Source organism: Oncorhynchus kisutch, linkage group LG27 (assembly GCF_002021735.2).
Source record: "Oncorhynchus kisutch isolate 150728-3 linkage group LG27, Okis_V2, whole genome shotgun sequence".
In the NCBI taxonomy this organism is placed as follows: Eukaryota; Metazoa; Chordata; class Actinopteri; order Salmoniformes; family Salmonidae; genus Oncorhynchus; species Oncorhynchus kisutch.
In genome coordinates, this window is record NC_034200.2 from 14,086,620 (window position 1) to 14,101,979 (window position 15,360).

General features: G+C 43.5%; 1 protein-coding gene across 1 annotated transcript in view; it reads right to left on the reverse strand.

The window, feature by feature from the left end:
* Positions 1–554: 554 nt before the first annotated feature.
* The window catches only part of LOC109871613 (protein Wnt-9a), a 30,298-nt gene continuing 15,492 nt past the window's right edge, over positions 555–15,360 (reverse strand). The window contains exons 2-4 of the mRNA XM_020462531.2: positions 7,759–8,018; positions 7,108–7,370; positions 555–4,722 (exon numbers count right to left, since the gene is read on the reverse strand). Of these exons, the coding sequence (XP_020318120.2) occupies positions 4,231–4,722; positions 7,108–7,370; positions 7,759–8,018 (1,015 nt within the window). The 3' untranslated portion in view covers positions 555–4,230. The remainder of the gene's footprint in view (positions 4,723–7,107; positions 7,371–7,758; positions 8,019–15,360) is intronic.

The window sequence follows — 15,360 nt, forward strand, 5'->3', positions numbered from 1 at the left end:
ATAATGTGTACTGTACGATGAAAGACTAGGGTTGTAGGGCTTGATAGTCTCATGCTACCCTTGGGCGTCGAAGGAAGACATTTGAAATGTCCTAGCAAACAGAGGCTGCGTCTCCATGATGTATATGGCAATCCAACAGGAGTCGGTATCAGATTCTAATGAACACTTATCTCAACATGGCGTAACACGTCGCAGACATGGCCTTTCTTGTCCATGACATCAGTCCCCGACGGAGGATGCAGAGCGTTTTCCAACTGAGAGTGGCTCTAATAGCCGGACGTACTTGTCTTGAATTTGATGGCGGGGGTGTGTACCTCTCCCTCTATTTAGCTCCACTACTCTTAACCCCTTAAGTCTCCAGAACTCCGAACAGCTTGGAAATACTATTTGCATATTGGAACCTATATCAACAAGTCGCTTTGAGTTATGGGTAGAAGGAAAGGTGGATTATTAGTGGTGTAGAACTTTTACTGTTTGCTTGCTTCGACTTGGACCAAACTCCTCTTAGCAATGGCTATATAACCACTGGGTATGAATGAGACAAAACATTCACATCATTTAAAAATTCATTTATTATTTCAGGTTTTCTTGCCTTTGTTATACAAAGATGTTAAATAAATTAAATACATTCTTACCAGTCATTCGTAATCTGTTTATACCTACAAGCTATACACATGAGGTAGAGGACAATAATTTAGGTTCCCATAAGACATGAATAAGTGAACATGGACAAAGCTTTGCTGGTATAGTATTATCACAAAGAGGAATAGATGTTTGTTTTGTTTATTGGCAAGCACAGCACAAATCCTAAAACAAATGTACACAGTGAATGTGACCCTCTCATCAGAGTATACCAAAAGTTGAATGAGTTCACACCAATACCACTCTGCGTTTGGTCAGTGTGTTTATCTGCACAGAAGGTTATGTTACGGGGTACAGACAGAACCCATACACCTCTCGCCAATCCCTCAAACAAACGGATCACGCTACAAATCGGAATGCTAGAAAAATACTTGCGCAGTACTGTGCGATGTCAATTACATAAAAGCACCCAGCTGATTGTGATCTATTTAATTGCCTTTAGAATTGCCTTCAGATGTGTCGTATATATCAGTTGAAAAAGGGAAGAGAAGTGTTAAGTTACTAAATTTGTAAGGATTTGTTTTGTGCTTAGGAACTGCAAATGTTAGAGTTATCTATAGAAACTGACTTTATAGAATACACTGCCTCTTGAAGCCTCCACCCCAAAGAAGCAAAACACTCATACAAGCCTAAAGGAGAAAAAAAACAGAGTAAAAAAAAAACAGGTATATAAAATCAGTTTTGACTTTATGTTATTTACATTAAACACATGCTCATAAAATATCTCAAAATAATTTATCTTTCTTTTATTTTCACTTTTTCTACAAAATAGATTTTTATACATGATCCACTGACAACTACACAGTGCAGAGCTATGAGTTCAAAAATAGAATATGAAGGACTAAGACAATGACAATTGAGAAACAACCGTTGCATCATGCCGTCCTTTGTCTTGAAAAAGAAAACGTGTGTTTGTGTATATGTACAGTATAAAACATACAAAATACATGCAATGTATTCCTCTCGTCATGACCTCTGTTGACCTTTTATATACGTTCAATAAATTACCACTGTAGAGAACCAGTCTTGTGCAGAGGAGCGTGTGTAGAATACACTCACCAGAAGCTGTGGGAAGCAGGCATTTATGCTCAGGCTCCTTAGCAGAGCCATTATGGATTCCATGTAACGTGCAAAGTTCTATGTAGGTTTTGACCATTCGTTATTTGGCATGTTTGGAATCCAGCTCTAGAGGATGAACCAACCAACCTTCGCTAGGCTTAGACGCCCTTCTCAAAGCATGCTGCTATTCCTTGATCAGTCACGGTGGGTTGAATCATACATCAATCCTGTGAGTGTCACCGCTTCTAACGTAGCATGCCAATGCCCTCGAAAACAGCTCGGACCACAGCTATCTACTAATGTTTTTTCACTTACTGATGATCACGTACAATCAAAGGTTTTCAGCAGCAATGTACTCCATATTCATGATTTAGCTGTAGGCTTATGCATCAACTTAAATTTGACCACTTGCCTTTCCAGCATCAAACGTCTTGGTCCTAAACCTCCTTATTGCTACCAACTTCCTCTTTTACTTGCCTGTGAGATTTTACCATGTGCCTCACTCTTGTCTCTATACCACAGGAGAATAAAACCATTGTTATTTACAACAAGCAAAAGGAAAACACAAACATATGCACTGTTTATACTCATAAATACAGGATCTATAAATACTTTAAAAGGGGAAATGATAAAGGACTTCTGGGGCTTCAGTGCGTGAATGGGGCTATCTTACAATGTCGGGTTCCTCCCTCAGTAGTTCATTCTCACCCACCTGAAACAGGCAACGGTTGTATATCTAAAGGGAATCTAAGGATGACTTGGCATCTCATGAGTTATTGTGGGTGTTTTAGAGGGTTGGCTCTGCCTTTTCCTACCAGTCATTTGAAGCGTCAAGCATCCAACATTACATTTTAGACATGTGCAACATAACAGTAACCTGCCAGAGAGAGAATTACTGTCAAAACAACACGAAAGGAGATTGTACCTTTGCAGTCGTGGAGTTGTGGTAGCCATGCCCCAAAAACAATGGATAGACAATGCATAGGCATACAGCTAGAGCATACATTTGCTTTGTCGTCGCAAACACATTTTTGTCACCTTGTTGTTGCGAGCTTCAGCGGGACTATATCTGAAATACCAAATTTGCTTGAGGGTGTAACTGTGTAAGACATTTTTCCATTGGATCATACTGTTCATTTTCAATCTCCACCGTTAATACTTGAATGGGGGGGTGTAGAGAGAGGAAGGAAGGAAGGATATGAGAGAATAGTGTTATTATAGTATTATTACAGGCAATATTTGCTTTTCTTTTTTAAAATAGAGGGCTAAGTACCAAGAAGCTGTTCTAGTTAGAGCACTATTCGTCTGATTGGAAGATGCATTCTCCACTGGTCAGGCGGTCTCCTGTTGTCACGGTGACAGCAGTAGACACTAAACTCAGAAAAGCAAGTCCATTCTCTCACTGAACTTTCATTACATACAGGTTTTCTTTTTTCTTTTTACCATCAGTCTAAATAAGATATAGTGGTTTCAGTTATTCCCTGAACATTAGTTGACTTCGCTCAAGGCCAAGAGTAGCCTAAAATGACTGGCAAATGTATTCACCAACAATTTCACTCTAGTGTAAAAGAATCAAAGACAAATGAGCGTGTTTTCTCTCCTCGTGAAGGAGTAGTCCCAAAGGGTCCATAAATGATCCACAGAGTGAGACAAAGGACACACATGTGCTGCTTTCCAAAGGGCCTTGTCAAAAGAAAATAAAAAGCAGAAGAGAGCGAGAACACACAAACAACAAAGCATTTGTGTGGTTAGTGGTTTGTTGAAACATATTCAGATAAGTAGCAAGTGTATATAATATCATTATAATACAATTTAATTTATTTACATACATATGCATACACACAGTGGTGTGTGTGTGTGTGTAAATATGTGTGTGTATAATTCCTCTTACACCCTGTCTTCTTAACAGTTTCTGAATATGGTTACCATGATTGCCATATTGTATTGTAATTTGAGTTGAGTTGTAATTTGACCCACCTCTTCACCCTCACTCGCTAACACACACACATTTCTACATTGGGCAAGGCCCAAAAGCCATTCTTTTACCATTACGGTCATTCTATTGGATCCTCATTAACAGCATGCTAGCCGGAGACAGCGGCAAAGTGCTGCTTTTTCTCACTGACACATCTGACTGCATGTTGAATAGGTGAGGTAGCCTTACTCCAAAGCTCCAACTCTGCAACGAGAAAACATGAGACCCATGTTGACCCTGTTGTCAGACAAGGCCAATCTCCTCCTGCAACCCCAACCACCATTGGCTGGGGCCACAGGGTATTAAAACAAAACCCATAGAACAGAAAATCCCTCAAAGTGCTTATAAAGGTCCTCCATCTCCATCGTCTTGCTCTCTCCTCTGCTGTAGAACTCTCGCTCTCTCTCTTTATGACAGCCACAAGGGGGTTGAGTGAGAGTCAAACCTCTGTCCTAGAACACCATTCACCCCCCCCCCCCCTTCACCATCAACAACCACCCTCCACTTGCTGAGTCCGGTCAGAGGCAAGGGGCGAGCAGGAAGCTAAGACTGGGCTAACCTTTACAGGTGTAGACCTCTTCTCTCTGCGTGCACTGCTTGCATTCGACGTAGCAGCACCAGCGCACCTGACACTGGCATGGCCGGGTCACCACGCGGCTCTGGGTGTTGTGGCCCCTGCCGCAGCATATGGCGTCGCAGTTCTTGTCCTTGTAGCACTTCCTGGCCGAGGTGCCCGGCGAGTACTTGCTGGGCCGGCAGAAGCTGGGCGAGTCCTCGATGTGGAGCAGGTCCGTGGTGCGTGGGATCGGGTCGTTGCTGGGGCCCGTTGAGGGGTTCTGCTGCTGCTGGGGCCGGGCCTGGGAGATTTCCCCCTCCCCCGTGGCCTCGTTGGTGGAGCTTCCCACCTTCAGTGAGGTCTCGTAGCGCTGTTTCAGCTGCTTGCCGATCTCGTGGAAGGGCGAGAGCTGCCTCCAGCACGTCTGGACGGTGCAGGAGCCCGAGACGCCATGGCATTTGCAGGTGGTCTCCACCCCTGCTTTGATCACCTGGTGGTGGGAGAGGAGAGGGACATACAGTCAGCCGTCATAGGGCATCAAAGGGACTACCTGAAATGACATAATATTAGCTTTGACCCATTTTGCACTTTGTATGGACAGCAAGGTTTCAAAGAAGAAGAAAATGACCTAGACTCCCCTGTCATTTCTGCAGCACAATGGGCCTATGTAGTAAGTCCTCATTTCATAAGAAATGTGTCCAATATGAAGCCTTTACGCACACAGAACATCAGTGTATTAAAATGTGATGAGAACAGAGGCCATGATTATCTTCTCTGTGTATACTCATACATACCACAGAGTTAGACGATCTAGAGCCTCTAATTATTGCTGATATACTGCCATTAACATAATACAACATTGACATGACAACAATGTCACATTGTTGTCACTCCCCAACCAAAGAATCTTAATTTAAAAAATTCTACACTATAAGCAATAGTTTCAAAGATAATGTTTGTGGGTGGGAGGGTGTCGATACGGAGTGCTACGATAACATTCGGTAATAGAGTTTGATTAAAGTCATCATGGTTATTACAATTACACAGTAAGTGGAGGACACGCTGAGAGGCACTTTTTCCGAAGAAAAGATCCATTGAGTTCCTCGGCCATGGGAAAGAAGGAGACAGAAGACTCAGACCCTGGCCCCTGTTCTTGGTTTGTTTTAAGGTATGTGGGAGTCAAAAACCCCCAAGGTCCATCTCTTTCACCAGGCCAACTTCATAACTCTACTGTTTCGATTCAAGTAGGGGGGGGGGGACTTTAGGCTAGCAAGTGTAAAGCTAAACAAAACCATTTTTTACGTCAACTATGTTGAGGCCTGAAGATTTCTCATAATACATATAACGGGATCTACCCAACAGACGACACGGAATGTGGACTCGAGTTGAACTTCAGAGAACACCTCTGACCATTAATGCTCGACCAACTTTAACTTGTGGGGGTGTGAACGGGTGTGTTTAAGGCTCCTTGTTTGGCCAAATACAGCACTGCACTGAATAGTACACGTTGCGACGTTGCTTGAAATCTCTGTGGCTGGGAATGGTTCATTTGTGTACAGCTCAGTCAGCATCGGCCGACCACAACGTTAAATTAAAGGTTATGTGTTAAAATCCATAACGTGTATTCTCCAGAGGAGGCCTGGAGTGGACAGACGGTCTCCCTCCGGTTCTGTTCTCACACACTGGGAAACAGATGGGGGAATACGAAATAAGTGCTGCATTATTCGCCACACTTGCAGTTTAGTTCAGGGAAATGTGTGTGTCAGCTTTAAATGTTCTAGGGATTCCAGAGGCTGGCACATTCCAAGATTTGTGCTTCATGTGGGACGTAGTACACCTCACTAAATCTGAAAATAAGAAAAAACCTGGACCAAAACAGTGTTGTAAATCTTTTATCACAAATAAAAGAACCTGAGAATGGATTTGGAGAGCCAGGCTGAAAAGGAAGAGCACACACCACGGGTCTTCGGGGAGAGGTTTGTGTCTGCTAACATTTGGGGAAGTGTGCTTCTGCTATAATTTATATTCATGCTAAAATTAAAATGGCTACAATAGGAGAAAATCTGAGTCAAGGTAGCGGCTGCCAGGACCTTGAGTTTGCTTTGGCTTGACATTTTAACACCATTCTCTCTTCTTTTTGATTTTACTATTAAAATCACGTCCAAGCCGGGGGGAAGAAAAAAAACTCACTCCCTCACCTCAAACAATTGTTGAATCTCGCTAAGGCACAAACAAAGGCAATTAAATCTCTAATTTGAGAGGGAAAACCAAAGTTTGATTAACGTGTGGCCTCTGACTTTAAGCAGTCAATTGAAGTGATTTAGGCTGGCCTTTCATCTCACCATTAAGTGGGATGCTTGAGGATCTGTAGTGTTTGTTTAATAACCACAGCATGTGGGTAAAGGATTCTCTGTCGACCATGGAAACATAGATGTAAAAACTATTGTCATTGTTATTCCTCTCGTGGTCACATTAAATTCCTCTCTGGTCAATTTCACTGGTTCTGGTCATTTTGCTGTGTCTTTAGAGACTGAGGTAAATTTGGAGAACAATAATTTACCAACCCTACATTACATTATAGGAGATTCAGAAAATATTCACCCTAGAATACACCCACGGATCTTAACCATCTCAAGACAGGACAACATAGGCCTACGTCCTTAAAGTAGCTGTACAGGGCAAAGGTAAAGCAAACTACACTGTCAGTCAGTCAATCAATCAATCAACCAGCCAACCCAAAAATATTCATTGTTTTTGTTTTACAGGAAAAGTTGTGACAAAAGGGCTGTTAGCGGGATACACTAATTACTGTATCCCATAATTCAACAAGATGAAATGTACCGCGTCATCCAACACGGCTCCCCTCCACACTCACCTTCATACCCACGTTAGTGTTGTGCATGTCCACGCGGGCACGCAGGTCCTTGTTGGAGCGTTTGCCCAGGAAGTCCTTGACAAACTTGTTGCTGTACTTGAGGTTGTCACCACAACCGCCCCACTGCCAGGCCTTGCGGTTCTCCAGGTCTGGGGCTTCATCGCAGGTGCAACGCTCCATCCGCCCAGCGCTACACGCCTTGGCCATGGCGTGAGTCAGGCCTGCTGAGGAGACGGCATACAGGAAGGCTGTCTCCTTAAAACCTGGAGTGAGGTGTGGAGCAAGAGGAAGGATATCAGCTACCAGCTTCCTAATGGACACTCAAAATGAGCAATTGAAAGTTGCCATTATTGGGAAAATACACTTCAGCTTTCTACTGTACTATCTACTATGGCCACTCTCTACTGTACTATCTACTATGGCCTCTCTCTACTGTACTATCTACTATGGCCTCTCTCCACTGTACTATCTACTATGGCCTCTATCTACTGTACTATCTACTATGGTCTCTGTCTACTGTACTATCTACTATGGAATTACAAAAATGTATCTCCACCTCCACCCATGAACGTCAGAAAGGAGTTATCTGTAAGTTGAAAACATAATACATTTATAATTCTATATGAAGTTGGAATGCTTTTCTGTCCCTACCTCTTTTCAAAAGGTTGGCTCTGTAGCGCCCCTCTAAGGTGCAGTTCCACCTCTCAAAGCGGAACTGGTACTGGCACTCCAGGGCACTCATGCTGATGGCCTCCATGAGGGTCTCGGCCACACCCGGGTCCCGTCGACACATCCGCCGCTGTTTCTTCTCCAGTTTGAGCCGGTCACACAGCTTGTAGTGGGCCCTTCCCACGTTCTCCTCGGGTTGAGAGCTCAGCGGTAGAATGGACAGGGGTTCATTACCTGTCAATCTGGGGAGAGAAATAGACACCCCTTAGCTACTGTCAAATGCTGCTGCAGTACCCAAAGGTCTACCTAAGGCTTATTACAGGCATTACCTGTCAATCTGGAGTTGAGGGGGGGGAGATGTTGTACTGTAACACACTGTTTGGAGGGTTCGGAGAATGAAAAATAATTTATGGGAACACTCAGTCAGTACAGTGGACTGAGAATATGAGGAAATGGTATGCTAAGTCCCAAACATAGAACGCTGACCTTTATGGTCTAAGTCAGAGCTGGTTAATGTTCGAGGGAATTTGGCTGCAATTGTTTGAAGGTTGCAATCGACTTAATGGTTAATGTGCAGGGGACTGCAACGCTTTCTAGAGATTGAGATCAACATTCACCATATGTGAGGTGAGTCTGGGCCTCCTGAGTGGCGGAATGGTCTAAGGCACTGCATTGCAGTGGTTGAGGCATCACTACCAACCTGGGTTCGGTCCCAGGCTGTGTCACAGCAGGCCGTGACCGGGAGACCCATGAGGCGGCACACAATTGGCCCATCATTGTTTGTGGGTTTGGCTGGATGGGATTTTCCTCCTATTGTGCTCTAGCGACTCCTTGTGGTGGGGTGAGTGCCTGCAAGCTGACCCCAGTCACCAGAAAGATGGACACATTGGTGTGGCTGGCTTCTGGGTTAAGCGAGCAGTGCGGCTTGGCTGGGTGGTGTTTTGGAGGACGTGTGGCTCTCAACATTTGCCTCTCCCGAGTTCGTAGGGGAGTTGCAGCGATGGGACAAGACAAACTACCAATTGGGGAGAAAAAGGGGTAAAAGTAAAAAAATATATTTAAAAAATAAAAGGATAGGCGTGGCTGTGTATATAACACGTTCTCAGAAGGGGAAGAGCGTTCTGTGCTGATTTGTCTCTTTTGGGGTAGCTATCAATAAGGTTGCTGGTCATAGCATCGCTGGCTAGACAGCTAGCTAAATTGACACAGGTTGGTTTAAGGACATGCGTTTGTAAATGCAATCAAGGGTGTCAGAGTGAGCTCAGAGTGCGCTCTGGGCGTCAGATTGTCGGTTGGTAAATTCAGCGTGTTTCGCTCTCAGAGTTTTCAGAGTGCACACTAGACGCTCTGGCAGAGTAGGGTTGATTCGAACGTACTGACCTCAAAACGGAAGTCAAATACCCAAGCTAACTGGCTAAAGTTGGCTAGCTTCCTAGCTAATTCCAGACACAAATGAGAACACCTCACTCTGAACATTTGACTTGCCATACAGAGCTGGTTAGAGTGTTAGTGACTGTAACTGTGTATTTTAATAACGTTTTTTGTTGTTGCCAGTACAGAGCGTTCAGATGATATGACAGATTTAAAACAATTGTCCCACACATTCAATTTGTCTGTCACATCAACGACATGCTAAACAGTAGCCAAATCAACAGATACATTGCTTAACATTTATATCATATCCCGGGGACTACTGACCGTCACTCACGGGGACCAGCGGTGTTTAGATGTAAACATGATCACACAGCAGGCTTTACACTCATTATAGAATCCCCATACAAACTTCCAGTGTTCAGGACCCTAAAGCTGCAATTCATTTAAAATATAATGAGTATAAGCTTAGTTTCTAAACACGGTATAGGAGGAGAACATGTGGTAGAGTTGCACTCCTTTCGTCAGTTTATTTAAAGGAAGTGTATATAAAACACACAAGCTAGCACCGGGTCTGCCACATAGCTGGCAAAACCCTCCCTGACCAACTAGTGTTCTGAGGTTGCGATGGATGGGGAAAGCAGAAGCATTACTTTCACAAAAACACGCAGGGGACATGACTGTCAGCCTGTGACCATTTTGGTCACACCATCTGACAGGATTGGCAGGGTAGTTGCTCATTATGTGCAATTTCAGGGCCTCTTTTTACACTGTTAAAGTAAAAGAGAAGAATACATGGATTTACAGAAGAACTCACAAACACATTCCTGCAACGGGCCCGGGCACATAACGCCATTACTGAAAGAGTTTGATGCCTTTTAAGTGTCAACATTTCCCTGCTAATATTGACACCAGCTAACAATCTGAGGTTGTCCTGACAACAACCGTAAACAAGGGATAAACATATTAGATGTACTCTGGAGGTGACAATGGGAGGTTGTTTCTTCTTCTCTCCTCTATATAACTGAACTGCTCTGCTCAGTGACACACAGTGACCTGTCTCTGGCCTCTGCCATCAAAATGTTGGCATGTTGTTGAGCTTAAGTGAACATCCCTTCTATCAATCTTGATTAAACAGGGGAGGTTTACTTTATCTGACTGCTTTAGCATGTTATCAGGAGAGCTGAGGAGGAGAGGATCCTAGTTTAATTGTCATGTCTAAGTGAATCCTGCTGTGTCTCATTCACAAAACAAAGATCTGATTATGCCATTTTCAATGAGAGGCCCATGCAGATCTCACCAGTCACATGGCCAGAACAGGAAGTGATAGCTAGTCTAATAAGTAACTATGAACCGAACAGTAACTTTTCAGTGAGGAAAGATTCAGGCCAGGTCTGCAAGAGTAGGACACAAGCTAATGAGAGAGAGAGTGAACAAGACACAGCCAGCCAGTAAGACACTATTAGCATTTAGCTAGCGTGTTACTGCTGCCAATGAACCAGAAACCTATTCAATTCCATTTCCAGCCCATGAGTCATTTGGGTACAACTATTAACCAAATCACAGCCATAGAGCTTCCTTCCAGATGTCCCGGGCATGGACCGTGTTGCAGTGAATGTGAACGCTGATTGATTCACTGTCTGTACCTCAAGAGAATTACTGTGTACTTCTCCCGTCTGTGTACTTCTCTAGTCAATGGTGCTACACGTTCACTTACGACCTAATTTGTCTTCTGTCACCATTCAGAGCCAAACGGCCTCACTGAAGAGGTCACAGAGGTCATATTACAGAGAGAGAGAGAGACATCTTTTAGATCTGATAATAACTGATTGTGAAGTGTTTCTCCTGATCCAAGATGGCAGCGTACCTTTAGGGAGATATTGTGTTGGATATAAACAGTTCTTTTTCACACATTGTATCGCCGGAAATGACTGGTAATGACTGGTAAAGGCATTCAGATTATAGATTTGTCTTCGGTGAAGGGAAACGTTTCTGCGGAATAGGTCATCCAGAGTGATGGTAAATATGTTTTTGGGTACGGGATGTCATCTTTAGGGAGGGAAGATCAATGTGTAACATTACAGGTCTCCCGGAGTGAAGAGGCTAGTCAAATGGCTCGTCTCTCTTTTTTGCCTTTCCTAACTTGTCTGACTACTATAGATTTCTTAAATGGAAACCTGGCAAGCTGTGTCTTGACAGAAATGGTTCTCCTGGCTGGCTTTAGGGAGGAAAAGAGCTCAAATACATTGGTCTGACTGTGCCACATTCTGCACTGTATGTATAGAGACAAACCATACATACAAATGCTATATTTATCCATCTTAATTGTTATTCCTTTTGATACTATGTGTATCCACTACGTATACAACACCGTGAGGAGAAAAAGAAGGAACTCAAGAGCAAATTGTACCAGTTGACGAACTGTTATAATCGTGATTGACGAACTGTTGTAATCGTGACTGACAAGATTTCCGCAACATTTCTGCTGTGGGCTGAGGCTCAATATTTGATTGATTGCAACACCATTCAGAGTACCTGGCTAATTAATTTCGACATGTCATCAGGAGAGCCAGGATGTAAACTCCAGCCGTGATAAACTCAAGTCCTATGATTGATGCCTGAAATGCAATAACATACAAACTTAACTGAATGTAGATATCGCTGGGGAAATTAAATCAGCAACGTTACCCAGGAGAAGCAAAGTGGAACAGATTATTTGTGAAGCTTGGCAGCCACAGTAAATGAAGCATATATATTTTTTGTATGATTTAAAATTCCTAGAGATTTTACAGTTGTATGAATCATGCTTCTGAAGAATGTAAGAGCAATAGAAACAGCAACCGGGGGCTGAAATATAGTCTATGCGTTGTATAGTACGCAACGATTCAATTATGTTAGGTACATTTGTTGCTAATGGCATAACTCTAGAATGCTTACTACCTGTTGCACTAAATATACATAGGCGTGCCATTATTATCAATAACAACAGTGGTGAAACTCCCACGGACAAAAAAGGTTGTCTTCATTTTCCTAAATCCTATCACCATGGCGTGTTACATTCCTCAACCACTACTGTCACTATCACCGTCTCCTTAGTGTTATCTCTCCATAGATCACAGATGGCTGCCTGTCTGGCCCTCTAAAACAAATAAAGTCAAATAAAATGCAATTTCTCAAAAGTGTCTTTGTGCTGCGACGTCATTGTCTGAGGCAAAAAAAGATACTCTGAAGCTGGAGGGAGGCCAGAGACAACATGAATCTTTTGGACTACTGCTCTGCTGTTACTGACTTCCATTTTTTGTTATTGCCAGTTACCAAGAAGGCTGGGGGGCAAAGTGTGGATAGGAGGAGAAATTTCAGAGAATGGAGAAACACTTCTTCAGGTCTCGGGAGAATAAGCTACTGTGGCTCCATTCTTGTGCATGTTTCCGCTCTGTGGCAGACCAGTGTATAGTCAAATGATATCACAGATGTGCTTTAATTTCAGTTTCCCCCGTCTTCTAAAGGATTTCTTATATCTAGCTGTGAGGCTGTATTTTAAAGGTTTAACTTTTTGGGCTTTTAGAACACTGACGGAAATGATTATTTTACTTCTTAAAGCTATCCTAAATATGCACAATGATAGTTCTAGTGCTTTGATTAATTGTGCCACTGCATATTTCCTAACAAGCACATTTGACGAAGTGTAAGACGAAGAAGGAGAACACAAAACCATACAGGTAAACTAGCTAGCTGGTACTGGGTCCCTGGGTCACTTTACCGCCATAACGTGACCAAAAAGAAACCCAACGTCACACATACTCAGACAATGCTGAGCAGAACCCAGTGTCACACACTCAACAGGACCACTGCTGGCTTCTGCAGAGCGAACTCATCTATTTAAACTCACTTGGAGCAAAGGATGGAATCAAAAGGAGAGTACGGTGCACATCTTTGGTCAAAAATTTGGACACAGGACCTCATAGCTTCTGATTAGGAATAATGGAAAGCCTAACCACAATACATTAATCTCTATGGTCCTGAAACATGTGCAAACTACAGTGTGTACAGTACATGTTGACAGTGTAAGGCATTAGAACTAAAGGTATTATAGGTTGCAGGGTACGGAGCTACTGCTAGGTCTATGTCTTACACATTAGAATGTAAGAGCATGTAGACCTGTGTTTTTCTATCATGAAGCGTTTTAGGAGGCTGTTTTTGTTTGAGGTGTTGGCACAGCAACACACATGGAACATAACACCAACAGAGACATAATAAAGTTCACTATTATCCTACGTGAGGTAGGATTCTTACTGCTGTTTTCTCAGCTTGGCTTTTTAAACTCACTCACTCACACACTCACACACAGACATCATCGACCCGAGACTTCAAAGGAGAATAATCTCACTCATTGCCTTGCCTTTCCCCTCCCTGCATGCACCTTTCACTGGGTAAACGAACGGACGGAGCTTGTTTAGGCATTTCTCTCCACCTGTCAACGCTTCCCATTGCCCGGGACATTTACTTCATATAAATGTTTCAATGCACAGAATGGCAGAGTGTAAACGACTCATATCATCAAATCAAGTAAATGTTCATTGGTCGCATACACAGATTTGCAGACGTTATCGCAGGTGCAGCGGAATGCTCCAGAATGAGCCATGTCTGAGTCAGGAATATAAATACACATACACTATATACAAAAGTATGTTCACACACATTCAAATGTGTGGATTTGGCTCTTTCAGCCACACCTGTTGCTGATAGGTGTATAAATCAAGCACACAGCCATGCAATCTCCATAGGGGAACATTGGTATGTGGAATGGCCTTACTGAAGAGCTCAGTGACTTTCAACTGCCACCGTCATTAGACCGCCACCTTTCCAATTTCTGCCCTGCTAGAGCTGCCCTGGTCAGCTGTAAGTGCTGTTATTGTGAAGTGTAAAATTCTAGGAGCAACAACAGCTGAGGCGCAAAGTGGTAGACCACACAAGCTCACAGAACGGGACCGCTGAGTGCTGAAGTGCGTGGAGCGTAAAAATCGCCTGTCCTTCGTTGCAACACTGTCTCCCGAGTTCCAAACTACCTCTGGAAGCAACATCAGCATAAGGACTGTTCGTCGGGGCCAAGAAACACGAGCAATGGACATTAGACCAATGGAAATCAATCCATTGGTCTGATGAGTCCAAATTTGAGATTTTTGGTTCCATCTGCCGTGTCTTTGTGAGACGCGGAGTAGGTGAACAGATGATCTCTGTATGTGTAGTGGGTGCTTTGCTAGTGACACTGTCAGTGATTTATATTGAATTCAAGGCACACATAAACAGCAATGGCTACCACAGCATTCTGCAGTGATACGCCATCCCATCTGGTTTGCGCTTAGTGGGACTATCATTTGTTTTTCAACAGGATAATGACCCAATACACCTCCAGGCTGTGCAAGGGCTATTTTACCAAGAAGGAGAGTGATGGAGGGCTGCATCAGATGACCTGGCCTTCACAATCACCCAACCTCAACCCAATTGAGATGGTTTGGGATGAGTTGGACCGCAGAGTGAAGGAAAAGCAACCAACAAGTGCTCAGCATATATGCAAACTCCTTCAAGACTGTTGGAAAAGCCTTCCAGGTGAAGCTGGCTGAAAGAATGCCAAGAGTGTGCAAAGCATTTTGTTGACGTTGAGGGTGAGGTTATTTTCCTGGCACCACTCAGCCAGGACTCTCACCTCCTCCCTGTAGGCTGTCTCATCATTGTTGGTAATCAGGCCTACCACTGTTGTGTCACTTAGAGATGAGCTTGGGGGGCAGGCACTATGGTGTTGAAGGCTGAGCTGATAAGTTCCTCACCATGGGAACAACATCCTCTATGCTCTTCCTGAAGAACCCAGTCACCAAGTCATTGTATACGCTGATACTATTCTCAGAGGCGACCTGGAACATTTCCCAGTCCACGTGATAAAAACAACCTTGAGGCATAGATTACAGCTCAACATTGAACAGTCCTTACCAAGGGTGCTTACTGTTTAAGTTTCTGCCTATAGGTGCGGAGGAGCCAAATGGAGTCGTGATCTGATTTGCTGAAGGGAGAGTAGGGGAGGGCCTTGTACCTGTCCCGGAAGGGTGAGTAGCAATGATCAAGAATTTGTCATGTCCGGGTAACACAGGAGATGTGTTGATCAAATTTCGGTAAAGTTTCCTATTTTCTTTATTAAAGTCCCCACCTACAATAAATGCG